Source organism: Physeter macrocephalus, chromosome 18, assembly GCF_002837175.3.
Source record: "Physeter macrocephalus isolate SW-GA chromosome 18, ASM283717v5, whole genome shotgun sequence".
NCBI classification, from domain to species: Eukaryota; Metazoa; Chordata; class Mammalia; order Artiodactyla; family Physeteridae; genus Physeter; species Physeter macrocephalus.
The window spans coordinates 42514480-42530711 of NC_041231.1; the positions used below are offsets into that span (position 1 = coordinate 42514480).

Consider the following 16232-nt stretch of genomic DNA (forward strand, 5'->3'; position numbering starts at 1 on the left):
GTTGCGGCACGTGGGCTCCTTAGTTGTGGCATGCGAACTCTTAGTTGTGGCACACATGTAAGATCTAGTTCCCTGACCAGGGATTGAACCTGGCCCCCTGCATTGGGACCGTGGAGTGGAGTCTTAACGCCACCAGGAAGTCCTTCCAGGGTTAATTTAACAGTTACTACTTGGCCATCTAATAGAGTATCAAAGTTAACACAGCCAAAAGCCAACCTTTTCACCTTCACAGCCTTCCCCACCCCATAGTTAGCAACCCCCTGCTTCCAGTTACTCAGGACAAAAACCTTGGAGTCATCCATGACTCCTTTTTCCTCGCACTCAATCTATCAACAAATCCTGTTGACTCTACCTTTAAACTATATCTTGGATCTGACCACTTCTAGCTGGCTCAACTGCCGTTCACTTAGTTAAAGCTATTATCACTGTCCTTGTTTTAGAGAGACAGTAGGTCACACTAAAATGTCGCACTATAGATTCCAAACTATAGTGGTGGAACTGGGATTTGAACTAGTAAGTTTAATTTGAGTGCACGCCCTCATTCACTAGAATGTAAACTCCAGAAGAGGAGGGACTTTTGTCTGTTTAGTTCACTACTATATCCCCAGTGCCTCTACTGCTGCTAGGCACATGGTATGCACTCAGTAAATATTTGTTGAATGAACAAATGAATCCACTACCAAAGCTAAAAGTGCAACATTTGTGGCGGAAAGAACCAGGGATCCTTCAGCAATTCAGAGAGAGATATTTTGGACCCTCACTCATCAGTCAAATGGTGGTATTTCTAAGTATCCAGTTAGCATAACTTGCCCACTGGCATTATTTGTAGATATAGATTTAGTGGAACTGATTTTTCAGGTCACATATACAGATTGAATAATTAGACCATGACAGGGCAGAGGAAGATATTAGATGTGGAAAACCACACTTATACTCTTTTCTTTCTGGATAAAAAGAAATCTTTTAAGAATAAGTAGAAGGGGGACTTCCCTGGTGGTCCAGTGGTAAAGAATCCACCTTCCAATGCAGGGGATGTGGGTTCATTCCCTGGTCACGGAACTAAGATCCCACATGCCACAGGGTAACTAAGACCGCACACTGCAACTATTGAGCTCGCGCGCCTCAACTAGAGCCTGCATGCCGCAAACTATAGAGCCCACGTGCCCTGGAGCCCGCACGCCAGAACTAGAGAGAGAAAACCCACGCGCCGCAATGAAAGATCCCACGTGCCGAAACTAAGACCCAACGGCAGCCAAAAAATAAATTAATAAAATAAAATAAAAATAAAGGAAGAAAAAAAGAATAAGTAGAAGGACGTCAAAGAGATTTCAAGCCAGAAGCTTCAGATACACTGGAAAATCTTTTCCTTGGAAAAGCATCTTTAAACATGTTCTAACTATGGCTTATCCTTCTACGTCGAGGGCATTAAGTGACTAACACTGGAAACTCTTTGGATAATTAAAAACATGACAATAGATGGAAAGGTAGGAATCTCTGGATTTTAGAATAATGGGTAACTTTTGTTTCTCTCTCTCCTCTCCTCATCTCTATTTCTATCTTCCTATCTTATCTATCTACCTACCTACCTATGTCTGTTCGGGCTGCTATAACCAAATACCACAGACTGGGGCTTCCCTGGTGGCGCAGTAGTTGAGAGTCCGCCTGCCGATGCAGGGGACACGGGTTCGTGCCCCGGTCCGGGAAGACCCCATATGCCGCGGAGTGGCTAGGCCCGTGAGCCATAGCCTCTGAGCCTGCGCGTCCGGAGCTTGTGCTCCGCAATGGGAGAGGCCACAACAGTGAGAGGCCCGCGTACCGCAAAAAAAAAACCAAAAACCACAGACTGGGTAGCTTGTAAACAACAGAAAATTTTTTCTTACAGTTCCGGAGGCTGCGAAGTCCAAGATCAAGGTGCCAGCATGGTTGGGTGAGAGCCCTCTTCCGGGCTGCAAACTTCTTGTTGTATATTCACATGGTGAAAGGGTCTAGGGAGTTCTGTGGGATCTCTTTTATAAGAACACTAATCGCAGTTATGACAGCTCTGTCATCATGACCTAATCACTTCGCAAAGGCTTCACCTACTAATACCATCACCTTCGGGGTTTAGGTGTTGGTGGTGGTTGGGGGAGAAGACAAGCATTCAGACCATAGACTACCTACACACACATATTTTTCTACATTTTCACATGTATGTATCTGTATATAATATCCAACTTATGGGGGAGTGTATATATATACATACATATATATATGTAAAACTTTTATCATCAGAATAAAGTAAATGTATGTGACCCTCAGAACTCCAATATTAGTTTAATGATATTTAAAACTTAAATATAGATGGGTCATTGCAAACTCTGCAATGGATAATGCAGATGCCGAGAACCCAGAACTTGCTAGACTTAATGGTCACGAGAAGTCTGCTCATTTCCAAAGCAGTTAAACAAGCACTTCTGAGCATCCCTGAGGTGCCTGCTGGGCTGGGCTTGTCACCAGCCATAAAAGCTATATAGCTGTTCATAAATAGTACAAAATCATTCTTAAATACTTGAAGGAGGTGTCTAGAAAAAAAGATGCATTCCACCAGAGCGAAATGCCATCCTCAAAATTCTCTGGTAGCTGACCTTTGTGGACACTGCCCTGTTGAGTTCCAGAGCTGTGCCCCCAAAGGCCTGTCTGGCAGCTGATGTGAGTCTGGAAAAGTTTAACAAGTTCCTGGCTAATTAAGGAAAACAAAGACAACAGAATGAGTTGGTTTTTTGTTTTAAAGAAAGCCACAGATGTTCAATATAGAAGACAGTCCTTTAAGTTTGCCTTTACTTTTTTTTTTTTTTTTTGCGGTACGTGGGCCTCTCACTGTTGTGGCCTCTCCCGTTGTGGAGCACAGGCTCCGGACGTGCAGGATCAGCGGCCATGGCTCACGGGCCTAGCCGCTCCGTGGCATGTGGGATCTTCCCGGACCGGGGCACGAACCTGTGTCCCCTACATCGGCAGGCGGACTCTCAACCACTGTGCCACCAGGGAAGCCCTTTACTACTTTTTTGATGGAAAAAAAAAAAGTTCTCTTCCCACCAGGGAAGCCCTTTACTACTTTTTTGATGGAAAAAAAAAAGTTCTCTTAATGAAACGATCTTAGGTCTTTTTCTTTTTCTTAATTTCTCACCACTTGACAAAAGAAAAAGAACTAGTTCACATGTTTTGGTCCCAGGCTGGGAACTACTGCTTTAGAATTAGTAAAAAGGCTCATGTGGGGGAAAAAAAAAAAAAAAAGACTTAACGTGAGAACTCTTGCCTATACCAAGAAACCAAAATAATTTATTTTGTCAGAGATGGGCTTAAACTGAGAGAGATATGCAATCAAAATTTAATTCAACAAATATTTACCATAGACCTATGAGTTCAGCATTATTCATTCATTTATTGGGTACCAACTGTGTTAGGCCCTGGGCCAGGCCCTAGGGATATAGCAGTGAAGAAAATTACCCAAGATCTCTGCCCTTATGTAGCTGGCATTCTGATCAGAGGCCTCAGGGAACCTCCTAGGGACATCTTAGGGTGACACACTTTTCACACCCATTCCGAGTTTCATACAATACCCAAAGTACTGCTTTAAAAATGTATGAAATACTTTAGACCTTATTTCCAACCATAAAATCTCCACTAAAGTGGCAAAATAAAACCAGAAGACAAACCAAAACAAAACTAGGCAGTGGCCTAAACTAGTCCGGAGGTCTGAGTTTAAACACATCAGAGAAGGTGCTGCTGCCACCAAATGAGGATTAAGTCCATGTCATACCATCCCAGTAGCTTGCTATACTTCTCCCTTGCATCTCTCATCACATCAGAAATTGTGCAACGTCCATCTTCCCCAGAGGACTGAGTCCCATGGTCACAGAGACCCACACTGATCTTGCTATAAGCCCCAGTGACAAGTAAAGTAGGCTTTCAAAACATTCAATGACCACTTAATAACTTGATGATGCTACTGCTGGGCAGCCAATAACCTGGGTCAACCAAGTAGCCTCTACAGGATCTTCAATACTGAAGCATTGGATGTGTTTCACAGCTCTGGTTAGGCCAAACAGGGTGACACAAAGTTAGGAGGAAAACCTAGTCTGACCAGTTCAGGACAAACTTGGAAACTTCCAAAAAATGTTTTGACCTATTCAGTGAAGGTCAGACAGAGAGTAATTGGACACACCATAGATGCACCTGCAGACCATCAGTTAGACCAGAAGGGCTCTTGGAGTACATCTGTCTGGGGCTGAAAGATCCAAATAGCCCACCTTCTAAAATGCTGTACTAGTGGTAGCAAGGCCCAGAACTAGGGGCTTTTGATCCCTAAGCCAATGTACTCCTGTTTGTTTTCCTTTTTTGGAGGGGTAAAAAGATAATATTAAAGATTAAGAGAAAGGGATTATATTTGGACACAGCATGGCAAACAATTTAAATTCACATTTACCATTCCGGTTGCTAGAAATGTTTTCTCCTTGGTATACTCCCACCTCTCCTTACCTCTCCCACCCCTCACTGCTCATCCTCTCCAAAATGCCAATACCCCCACTCAATTTTTACAAAACCCTCCTTGGTCCTGCCTTATGCATCCAGACTATGTCATTAGACCAAGGGTTGGGAAAAACCACAACCCCTGGGCCAATTCTGGCCCGTGACCTGTTTTGGTAAATAAAGTTTTATTGGACCACAGCCAAAATCACTTGTTTGCGTATTGCCTGTGGTTCTTACTACAAAAGAGCTGAGTAGTTGCAACAGAGATCATATGACCTATAATATGAAGTCTAAAATATTGACTCTCTGGCTTTTTACAGAAAAGTTTACAAACCCCTACCTTATACAATCAAGATGTTCTTCGAAACATGCAGTTCTAAGAAACATTCTTCCCCTGAGATACCTGAAAAGTGCAATTCTTAGTACCATATATTCCCTTGAGAAATTATTTTTTAAAGTTTTAATAGGTGCATAGGATATAGTAGTCCTTTTAACTAAAAAGAATTAAAAACACACAAAAAACTCACTTTTGAAGCAAATTCTGTGAAATGGTATGAGTGATATGGTGGGCAATAAAGATTTGAAAGAGGGCAGACATCTCTTTGGAGAGTTCTAGCCATGGAGGAAAGGAAAAGCTGGGGCAGTGGCTGGAGAGAAGTGGTAATTCTTATTATGCCAACTTGCTGTGGTGACCACAATGTGTGAAGCAGTGAACACCCAGCAGACACTCAGAAAAAGAGCTGGCACAAGAGCTGCCAATCCAGGCTGCCTCCCCCCGTCCCCCAACAAAGTCAGAAGAGGACTTCTGAAGGTCTAATGACTAGTAAACCAACAAATGGAAATATGTTCAGCCTTAGCAGTTACAATAATGTGTGATGCTATTTTCACTAATTAGATTAAGAAAATAATTTTAAAAAATCGGACAGTATTCATACAAGCCAGAGTTCAACGGTCAATGCAACCAGTCCACTCACACTGATAGCAGGCACTGTTCCAGGGCTCACTACAACCCTTGTTGCCATTTCAGCGTCACCTCAAATGGACCCACACCAAGGGACTCTCTTCCTCCTACCATTAGCCCCACCCCCCCCACCCATGGGAGAAAAATTTAACCACCAAAAGAAGTCACATTGAAAAAAAGTTTATTTAAAAAAGTTCTAGCAGCAAGAACAGTAACAAAACAAAAGGAGAGACGGACAAACAAAACAAGAAGGAGGCTGTGTCCTGTGGGACTTGTCTCCACTCTTTAATCGAGTTCTTTATACCGAGCAAACATGACTCTTCTCACAGCATCTCGGTAAGTCTCATTGGACTGTCTCTTGCTGGTTCTTCCTGGAGCTCCCACATTGGGACCCCTCATCCGGCTTTCAGTCTGTAAAACACAGACAAACAATGAAGTGGGCTCTATGAATTAATTAGCCTCAGGGCTGGTCTTTCACTATAAGCATTTCTGGACTAGTAAGGAGCAGGATATAGGAGAATTTTTAAAGAATGCTTAATTAATAAACACTCAAGATGAATAAGGAGGGTGGCGATGCCATGATTTCAGGATACAGGATTCAACGCCAGAAATGTGAGAAGCCAATCTCCTATATGTGGCATTTTCAGACAGGGACTAAGACAACACAAAATGGAGAGGGTTCTCTCTTATCACCTTTTCTATCTTCTCTTCTTTTCCTTAAACATGAGGGGTGAGGCCCTTCATGGGACCCAGGACTAACTTCATGCTCCTCAAATTTTAGCCATCAAAGACCTCTAATGACATTCCTCTCTGAGATGCCTTTGTACCTTTTATTGCTGGTTCCCTGGTTCTTTTCACCAAATGATTCTTCAATCTCAAACTGCCTGATTCCCACACTGCCCCATGTCTTACTCTGTGTTGAGTGAAATCAGTCCCATTCCAAATTCTCTCTCCCCTTCCCATCGCCAATCAAACAGCAAAGAGCCTAGCATGCCTAGCTACAATCCAGTATCAAGACTGACAGGCTTCTCAGCTCTCACATTCTTTGCCAGCAGTGGTGAAAGCCCAGCTAATAGGCAAGGACATAGCTCTGGGCCACAGAATGAGAGGAAACTAAGTATATGCCAGGTTCATGCCACCCCTAACAAGATGGAAACATTTCACCTCCTCTGCTGAAGCCAATCCAGGATGGCCATATCCGAGGCCTGCCCCCTTCCTCCAGCCAGTGGCCTGTTGGACACAGCCTCCTTTGCTGCTATTGTCGATGCCTTCTTTACCAACAGGCTTACGATCACTGCAAAAGAAGCATACATACTTAGACACCAGCACTTTCAAAGTGACATGCTTGTGAGCCCAATAAAAACCTCTGTCCTCTTGATTCAGATTTGCCTCCTCTTAAGAATATTAAACAGTATCTTTGAGTGCCTGCTATCTATGAAACCGGCTTTGTCCTGGGGATACAGAGATGACCAAGACCTGACCCTGTTCATGGGGAAGGATGTGAGAAGGATAATATGTCAACAGATGCTTACAGCACATTGAAGAGCTCAGCCATGGATGTAGCAACAGTATATACCCACTATGGAAATACAAACCGGGAACACAAACCTGAAGGGGCACCACCAAAAATGAGGAATTCTAACAGGGGGGTATACCTGAACTGGGTCTTAATAAATGAGGAGCTTGTGAGCTAGAAAAAGCATGGGAGGAAAGGAGGTCACAAGCAAGGAGAAGTGAAAGAATACAATTTGTCCAGAAGAGTGGCAGGAATTGACAAAAGGCTGCTTGAGCCAGACTGTGAAAAGCCTTGAACATCATGCTAAATCATGACTCTGTACTTCATATTTCAGGCAAAGAATCTCTAGAACCCCAGGCCTCCCTTTAGGCAAGGTATATGTTCACAAAAAGGTTAGTTTTAGGAGATTTCTGTTTATAAAGGTCATTTTGGTGGTAGGGTAGAAAGACTGAAGAGCAAAGATGGAGAGTAAGCAGTCCAGTTTGGAGGTGAGCTAGGAATTGGGGCAAGGCTTAATTATGGATGTGGCCACTAACGATACAGAGGATAAAGGAGGAAGATTGGGACAGACCAGGTAGACCATGATGTGACGATGTTACTACTCTGAAATAGGAATACAGCAGGTTTAGTAGGACTGGACTAGAGAATAATGTGGAATATAATATTAATTGTTTAGTGTGAGGAGGCTGAGAAGTGGCCAAGAGGATATGCCCAGAAGGTAAACAGAAATAATGATTTTGAGCTCAGAAAACAGAAATGACTTGAGATGGAGCCATAGCACTTGTTAGCCTGTGAGTGGTGGCTAAAGCCTTGGGTACCGTAGGCAGTCCAAGTCAAGAGGACGGAGGAGGAAGAATAAAGAAAAACTGAGGGCAGAGTCCTGGAGAATATCTGGAATTACCCAGAAAAGGAAGAGGAGAAGGAGAGAAGACTTAGAAGGAGGAGAGCCAGGGGCTTCCCTGGTGGCGCAGTGGTTGAGAGTCCGCCTGCCGATGCAGGGGACACAGGTTTGTGCCCCAGTCCGTGAGGATCCCACATGCCGCGGAGCGGCTGGGCCCATGAGCCATGGCCGCTGAGCCTGCGTGTCCGGAGCCTGTGCTCCGCAACGGGAGAGGCCACAACAGTGAGAGGGCCGCGTATGCCAAAAAAAAAAAAAAAGGAGGAGGAGAGCCAGTAGAATGTGGTTTGATGGGTGCTGAGACTAGAGAGGCATCTCTTTCTACACCCAGCTACACCCAACTGACTCAGGGCTAAGGTGCTCTTCCTCCTCCTGGCTGACTCCTTCAGTTTTGTCATCGTTCAGTGTATTTCAAATTGCAGAGAATGACCCCAATGGGATGCTACATTGATTAAATGGTCCCAACTTAGCACTTCTTACAAATGCGAATAGAATAGACTAAAATAAAAATATCAGGGCTTCCCTGGTGGCGCAGTGGTTGAGAATCCGCCTGCCGATGCAGGGGACACGGGTTCGTGCCCCGGTCCGGGAAGATCCTACATGCCGCGGAGCGGCTGGGCCCGTGAGCCACGGACACTGAGCCTGTGCGTCCGGAGCCTGTGCTCCACAACGGGAGAGACCACAACAGTGAGAGGCCCGCATACCACAACAACAACAACAACAACAAAAAAAGATACAAAAATATCAGTGTTTATTGCACAGTAAGGAAGTATTTTTCATGAAGATTTCTTTTTCAGTTATTTACACACATACACATATTCTGGGCCATGATTCAAAATAAACTCTTATTGAGGGCTATGAACAAGTAAGTTGGAATGCCAGAGCCCCAGACCCTATCTAGACTTCTTAGGGGCCTTTCTCCATCAGTCATCTCCCCTTTCCCCACAGGCATACTCTACCCTGGCTACTAGTTCTTTTGCTTACCAATGTAGAGACTTGTTCAAGTTTCACTAGATCAATACCCTGTGCTTAAAATCATTTCATAACCTCCCACTGCCCTAAGACAAAGTCTTAGCAAGGTATTCAAGGAGCATGAGCTTCACGAACTGGACTGTGTCTGTTGAGCCAGCCTAATCTCCTTGTCACTCAACCACTTATCTTCAGTGTTCAGCCCATCAGGCTACTTACAACTTCTCAAATGCATCATGACCTCTCTCTCTTTCATCCATGAAGCATGCAGTTCCCTCCAATTGAAATGCCCTCCCCTTCTCCACCGGATTTCTGTGTCTGCCCTATAAGACAAAGTATCACCTAAGCCTTCCTATTCTCTGTTCAGACAGTCAAGGATAATACGTGTCTTGTCCACATGAATATTCCTTGCCCTTGGTGCAGTATCTGTACACAGTGGGCTATCAGCAAATTCTGTATAACTCTGGACTCACGACTTGGGAGCTCTCTGACCAGAAACAAGCACAGGAAGCTAGAGATCATATATCTCTATCAGCAGCCAACCAACCACTTATTCAGCACCTAATGTGTGAGAATGGAGGTTCCCTAAAGAAAAAAGTCCAAGAGTGTGACATTCTTATCAGGCTAATACAGAGGTACAGCATTACTGATGAGGAGAGAAAGGGTTCCCAACTATAGCCACTCCAGCCCTGGTTTTGAGCAGCTAAGCAGCCAGTGATTCTTACATGCAAACATACATATTCCCTGTGTTAAGACAGGTGGTAAAAAGGCTGGGGTGAACTTCATGCTCAAGAGTTCAGACAGAACCTGCTCCCGATAACCTCACTCCCCGAGAGAGAAAAAGGCAGCATGTTGGAGAAAGTGATGGTTTCATCATTAGGCTTGAGACCTAGGCTGAGTGAAGAGTTTCTAGCTTACCTGTCAGTTTCCCTGGAGTATTTAATTCGTTTCCTTTCTGGAGAATCAAAAGATTGGAGCTTTTCCCTGCGATCATTTCCTCTTTCTTTAAACCTTCCCTGTTGGTAAGCAGAAGAACAGATCTGAGACTCCCATCTGAGGCGGGTGGGAGAGTGCAAAAGCTTCACTTTATTCCCAATATTTCTTCTAATGTGAAGGGATTCAATTGGTAACTCCTGGAATCTCTCATTCCTTTAAACATTCTTCTTGAGAAAGTAGTGGCTTCTCTAACTGGTAAATTTGGGAAGAAGAGGCTATCTTTTCCTCTTCTGAGGAGGAGGTGCTCTCCAATACGCCTCCACAGGTGGATTCTTAACCGTCACATAAGACCTGTCATGGGCTGGTGAAGCCTGTAGCTGGGTAAGTGAGTCTGCCTAACTGGTCTAGATAGCAAGTCCATTTGGCTCTCACACTAAGCTACTTCCTCCAACTTGGCCTTTAACAGTAAAAGATGCTATTTCAGCAGCCCTATCTAACACTCCTTCATTGATTTTAAAAGCTGGGCAGGAAAGAGGAATGTTATTTCACCTACCCAGAGACCCTAACACCACCTTTAAAAAAAAACAACTTTATTAAGGTATAATTTATAAACTATAAAAGGCACCCACTTTAATGTAGTTTGATGAGTTTTGAGAAATGTACACACCATCTTTTGGGGCTTCTTCGTTCTTTATCTTCAGCACAGCCTACAAATGCTACACCAGAAAGCAAAAAGAGTTGGGGTCAAGGGAGTAACAAGTCACCAAATCTTACCTCCCGTTCTCTCCTCTCCAGATAGGCTAGCTCCTGCTCAGACTGTTTTATCTTCCGATGGATTTCCAGGTTTTGCTGAGAAGAGAGGGAGTTCTATGAGTGTAGGTCTAAAAAAAGTGATCCTAGAAATGCTCTAGGCCTTTCCTGATAGCTGCTCTAGGACTGTAGCTCCTTTCACTGACCAACTCTACCAAGTGATCACTGCACCACGCAAGCAACAATCCCTAACTGGTCTTGCGTTAGCCTCACCAATGGGAACCCAGGTTCTAACACTGGCTTGTCACATAGATTAGTTACATGTTGTGGCACAAGACAGAATTTTATCCTACTTCTCTCCAAAGTGTAGAAGACACAAATCTGGTTTATATCTCTTTACCTAAGGTAAAAATGGGAGAGGGGAATCTGACTACACCAGTGAAAAAAACCAAATGCCCACATGCTCTGCCTACCACCACTACCACCTGCCATCCTCAGACACTATTCTCTGTGGGCACTATTCAAGCCCACAGAGAAACAGGAAAAGGAACTCCAAGGTCACAAAAGAACAGATTGCTCTGAGAGTCCTGTACTCCTTGAGGGTCCTACACTCCTGAAGCGTGGCTTCCTCCGGCATATATAAGAAACTTAAGGTGTCCAGAGCAGCTCTTGTACAGAGAGGGGATTCTTTGCATTGGATTACTGCAAGGAAAGGAAAAGTGCTATAGTCCACGTTTCACTGTCCCAGGGCTAGTTCAGTTTGTGGATTCATCAGACCTCTGGCTCCTCTTTCCTGACAACAACTTTTTAATCTCTTTGGCAATTTACTAGCACTTTCATAAAAGAGCTGAATTTTAAATGTTTTGTCTGATGACTCAGAATTCCAGAAGGTCAAAGGAACCTGGGAGGTAGTCTGTTGCAGGGATTGTCAGAAGGAGCCTCTCAGAATCCTAGAAACTTCGCAGAGCCTCAACAGAGGCAGCTGGAAGAAGAGGTGTGCCTATCGTCAAAGCAGAGCCTCTCAGCTTTTAGCTACATAAGACTTTGGGTTTTATATTGAGAGAAAGTCTAAATCTAATCCCCTCACGTGCTCTAGCAACATCTGCTAGAAAAGGAGTGTGAAAGAAATTACTTTATACTGAGAACACGAGTCCATCTAGGGGCTTTACTTGTCCAGAATTTGGCTCCTTGGCCAGTACATATGAATGAGAAGACTGCAAGGGAGGACCCATGTATGTCAGTTTAACACCCCAAGAATAGTTGTTGTGCCATGGCTTATAGCAATAACTCACTACATGAAGAGATGGCAGAATGTGACTCACCCTTGGGGAAAACCGCACACTGTCAGAGCTAGATGGAACCAGGTGAAGCCACCAAGTATCAAAGAAGAAAAGGGCCTTATCTGAAGTCCAACTGTTAGGTTAATGGTAGAGCTAAGATGAGAAACCCAGCAGGTGAGTTTCCTTTTCCACGACCCCTTCTCCTCCTGTCTTCAGCGCAGCTTCCATGTTTGGTGCCCCAGCCACAGCCATGATGCTTGCCTTGGGTCTACACCCTGAAGTTTTTTGAAGGTGGGCACCGTCTTAATGCAGAGCAACTCATGAACAAAAGGAGGAACAACTCATTTTTGTCTTTTTTTTTTTTGGCCGCGCTTTATGGCATGTGGGATCTTAGTTGCCCAACCAGGGACTGAACCTGCGGCCGCTGCAGTGGAAGGCAAAGTCTTAACCACTGGACCACAGGGAAGTCCCAGCAACTCATTTTTGAATTAAACTGATTTAATTAGAGGAGTTGGGGAAGATACAGGCTGAGGAGGACAGCATAAGCTTCTTTAGTCACTGTAATGCTCAACAGTGATAAACAGTCAAAAGTTCGAAAGGTCAGGGCCCTTCCCCTAATACCTTGTGCAGGTCTGAAAGCTGCTGGTGTTTGCTCAGAACTTCTTTATTGGGAAACTGCCTTCTGCAGAGCAGACAAGCCAGTTTATTCCAGTCAGTGAGTTTGTCTTCTTCATTCTCCTTCTTGGTCAGCTCCTCCCGCTGCTGGGGCTGTGCTGTGCGGGGCTGTGGAGGAGGGGTCTGCTCCTCCTCCTCTTCCTCCTCATAGTCACTGTCTCCTCCATATTCACCCAGGAGGCCGATCAGAGGGTTTACCACTTTAGGCTGGTAGGAGAAGGCCAGGGATTAACGCAAACTCAACCTATATTTGGGGCCTGTTTTCTGGATATTCTGATACGGGCATCTCATTTCTTTTAGTTGTGAAAAATGAACTGGCTTCAAAATAGGCCCACTGACCATGTTGCTCATTTCCCAGAAGGAAGCAACATGGCTTGAGCTTGACTTTTCTCCTTGTCCACTGAGATAAGCCAGAAAGTTTCCCTTAGAAGTGACTCTAGCAACAGAACAGTGATGAGAAGGAAGAGAAAGGGAAGCTGACAGAGACCACAGGGAGAGTTTAAAAGTTACAAGTTACTTTTGAAGAGGCAGAGATAGCAACCACCTCCAACTCCCTGTAACCCATGGAAAAAAGGAAAGATAACTTTCATCAAGGCTACAGTAACTCCTAGAGCAAAAGAGATTTAGGAGATGGACTAAAAGCAACTGAAGGATAAACACCCAGGTAGACAGATCCAGTTCCTGAGTAAGGTAAAGACAAATGCATGGTTAGGATAGATGTTATAGTGAACTGAATAATGTAGAGCAGGCAAAAAGTATTTATCAGTAGCTTACAGGAAATGTTAAATAATGATGCATGATCACTGGCATATGATCAACCAAAATAAAAACAAACAGAGGGTCTCTATTGTTATATATTTATACTTAATCGAAATAACTTGTGATTAGATTGACACTATCACTTAAAGCCATCTAAAAAATGGGTACCAATGTTAGCATTGTTCACTCTGGCAGGCAAACTATAAAAATGACCATGCATGCACTCGACATCTAAGAGATTCTCTTGCAGCACTAAAAGGTAGGAAACATCGGGGCCAGGAAAATGGGTTTCCTTGGTCATTTAGAAGAGAAGAATTAACAAGACCGAGATTCTAACTTAAAAAGGGCCAGTCTGATGGGAATGTCACAAGGCAGAGGAAAGAGGACAGATAACTGCCTCTGATTCTCCATCAATACCCCTATTAGCAGACAGGAAAATTTACCTCATGGTTATACTCAAGAAAGAGTCCTTGTCTGTGAGACACAGAGAGCTAAAGGACCAACACCAAAGTGAGGCATCAACCTGTGAACTTCCTTTCCCATTCGGAACCAGCCCCAGCCCTAGCCCAGTGCATCAGCTTAGCCTTACTGGTGGAGGACTCTCTTCCTTCTTCACAGTGGGAGGCAGAGGCTTCTTAAAGACATCTTCTGGGGGAGCTGTCCCCTCACTGGCATTTTCCTGAAACTGATCAAAATCCCAGACAATTTTTATATGATACTTACAAAAGCTGGGTTTAGAGTTAACCCTGTTGAAATGAGTCTGATTTTCCAAAGCTCTCAATTTGTGAAATATCTGTAATGTTACTATGATTCCAAAATTAAAAAAAAAAAACTTTAAAAAGATCACATTTAGTATATATTGAGTGATTACTATATGTCAGGCACCAGATGATGCATTTATATACATTATCTCCTTCAGCCTTTACTATAATCCTTCTAAATAGGCAGTAATATGCTCATTTTCCAAATGACTGAGAATATGGTTAGAAAGAATAAGTGGCAAAAGCAGAATCCAAGTATTAAGCCAGGGGCTTCCCTGGTGGCGCAGTGGTTGAGAATCCGCCTGCCAATGCAGGGGACATGGGTTTGATCCCTGGTCCGGGAAGATCACACATGCTGCAGAGCAACTAAGCCCACGTGCCATAACTACTGAGCCCGTGCTCTAGAGCCCATGAGCCACAACTACTGAGCCCACGTGCCGCAACTACTGAAGCCTGTGTGCCCGTGCTCCACAACAAGAGAAGCCACCGCAATGAGAAGCCCGCGCACTGCAACGAAGAGTAGCCCCCGCTCGCCGCAACTAGAGAAAGCCCGCACGCAGCAATGAAGACCCAACACAGACGAAAATAAATAAATTTATAAAGAAAACAAAAAAACCCCCCACATATTAAGCCAGTATAACTTTAAAGTCTAAGTTTTCAGTGGTGATCATCGTGTAATGTACAGAAATTTTGAATCACTATGTTGTGCACCAAAACTAACATAGTGTTGTAGGGAAACAAAAGAAAAAAACAAAACACCCAAACAAACAAACTCAAAGAAAAAGAGATCAGATTTGTGGTTACCAGAGGCAGGGTGGGAGTAGGGGTGGGGAAATTGGATGAAGGTGGTCAAAAGGTAAGAACTTCCAATTACAAGATACATAAATACTAGAGATATAGTGTACAACATGATTAATATAATGAACAGTGCTGTATGTTATATATGAAAGCTGTTAAGAGGATAAATCTGAAGAGTTCTCATCACAAGGAAAAATAAATTTTTTTCCTTTTGTTTCTTTATGAGACAATGGATGTTCACTAAACTTACTGTGGTAATCATTTCATCATGTATATAAGTCAAATCATTATGCTGTATACCTTATACAGTGCTGTATGTTAATTATATCTCAATAAAATTAGAAGAAAAAAAAGTTCTCAGACAGATTCTTTCTCTCTATATATGTATCTGCATAAACACTAGTAGTATTAGAAGGGAGTGGAAAAAAAGACAATTTATGAATTAAGCCACAGGCCAATTCATCCATTTGCATTAATGTATAACTGGTGTCAGGGTGAATCAATATAATTCTTTGGAAAATAATTTGATTTTATGTCAGGAAATGTAAAAATGTTCATCATCTTTGTTCTTGAAAATTTATCCTAAGGAAGTAATTTAAAAAACAAAAAAATAAAATGCTAAATGCTGTATATTATAACAGAATAAGATTAGAAAGAGGAGACACAATGTAGGAATGATGAAGAAAACAAGGTCACAGTTTTACTATGAATTTTTACCATACAGACATGGAAGTAATAAACAGTATTATATAAACATGAAAAAATACTTATGATCAAATATAAAGTGAATAAAGAATAGAAAATGGTAGCCCCTGCTACAATTACACCTATAGAAATGTGTATATGGAGTCAAGCACTGAAAAGGGATGTAAGAAAGTGAAACTGTGTGGAGCTGAGGTATTGGGGTTTGAGCTGAGCCACTTTGTTCCACCATCCACAGTTTCTGTATTTAGAAAAGAGAGTGACCACAGGCTGTAAGAGGCTAGTGGACTGCCTGCTTTTTTAGTAACTACACCTCAAACCCAGACCTTGTCTGTCTATGACTCTTTTCTTTTAATCTGTAATTATGTGGTGAAAAGGGAGCAGATTCACAAGTCCTCTTACCCTTGTCACTCCTCGGTCTTTTTTCTCCTTGCTATCTCTTTTAGACGTTTCCTTCCTGCTGCCTGACTTTCCTTGACTGGTGGGTTTCTTTTCCTTGATGTCTTCTTCCTCAGGTGACCCAGGGTCCTGGGGCACATAGACTTCTTGCTGCAATACAGTTGGAAGCAGTTAAGTCTACAGACATTTCACTTTCCCAGTAATTCCAGATCTAAGGAGCACAGTTCCCTTCTGAGGGAAAGAACAGCTCTCTCCCTCAAGCCTAAGAAGAGACCATATCACACAATCGAAAACTCCACTCCAGGGGCCAGGACGTAGCCAG

General features: G+C 43.3%; 1 protein-coding gene across 3 annotated transcripts in view; it reads right to left on the bottom strand.

Annotated features, from left to right (window-relative positions):
- Nucleotides 1-5647: 5647 nt before the first annotated feature.
- RBM6 (RNA binding motif protein 6) overlaps nucleotides 5648-16232 on the bottom strand; it is a 109138-nt gene continuing 98553 nt past the window's right edge. For 2 of the 3 annotated variants that reach the window (XM_055080128.1, XM_007113955.3), the window contains 7 exons: nucleotides 15914-16060; nucleotides 13840-13935; nucleotides 12438-12698; nucleotides 10561-10635; nucleotides 9769-9866; nucleotides 6632-6761; nucleotides 5650-5878 (listed from right to left, as the gene is read on the bottom strand). In XM_055080128.1, coding sequence (XP_054936103.1) covers nucleotides 5753-5878; nucleotides 6632-6761; nucleotides 9769-9866; nucleotides 10561-10635; nucleotides 12438-12698; nucleotides 13840-13935; nucleotides 15914-16060 — 933 coding nt within the window. In that variant the 3' untranslated portion in view covers nucleotides 5650-5752. Of the gene's footprint in view, nucleotides 5879-6631; nucleotides 6762-9768; nucleotides 9867-10560; nucleotides 10636-12437; nucleotides 12699-13839; nucleotides 13936-15913; nucleotides 16061-16232 lie in introns of all 3 variants that reach the window. The other variant, XM_024123776.3, reaches the window with a different exon arrangement.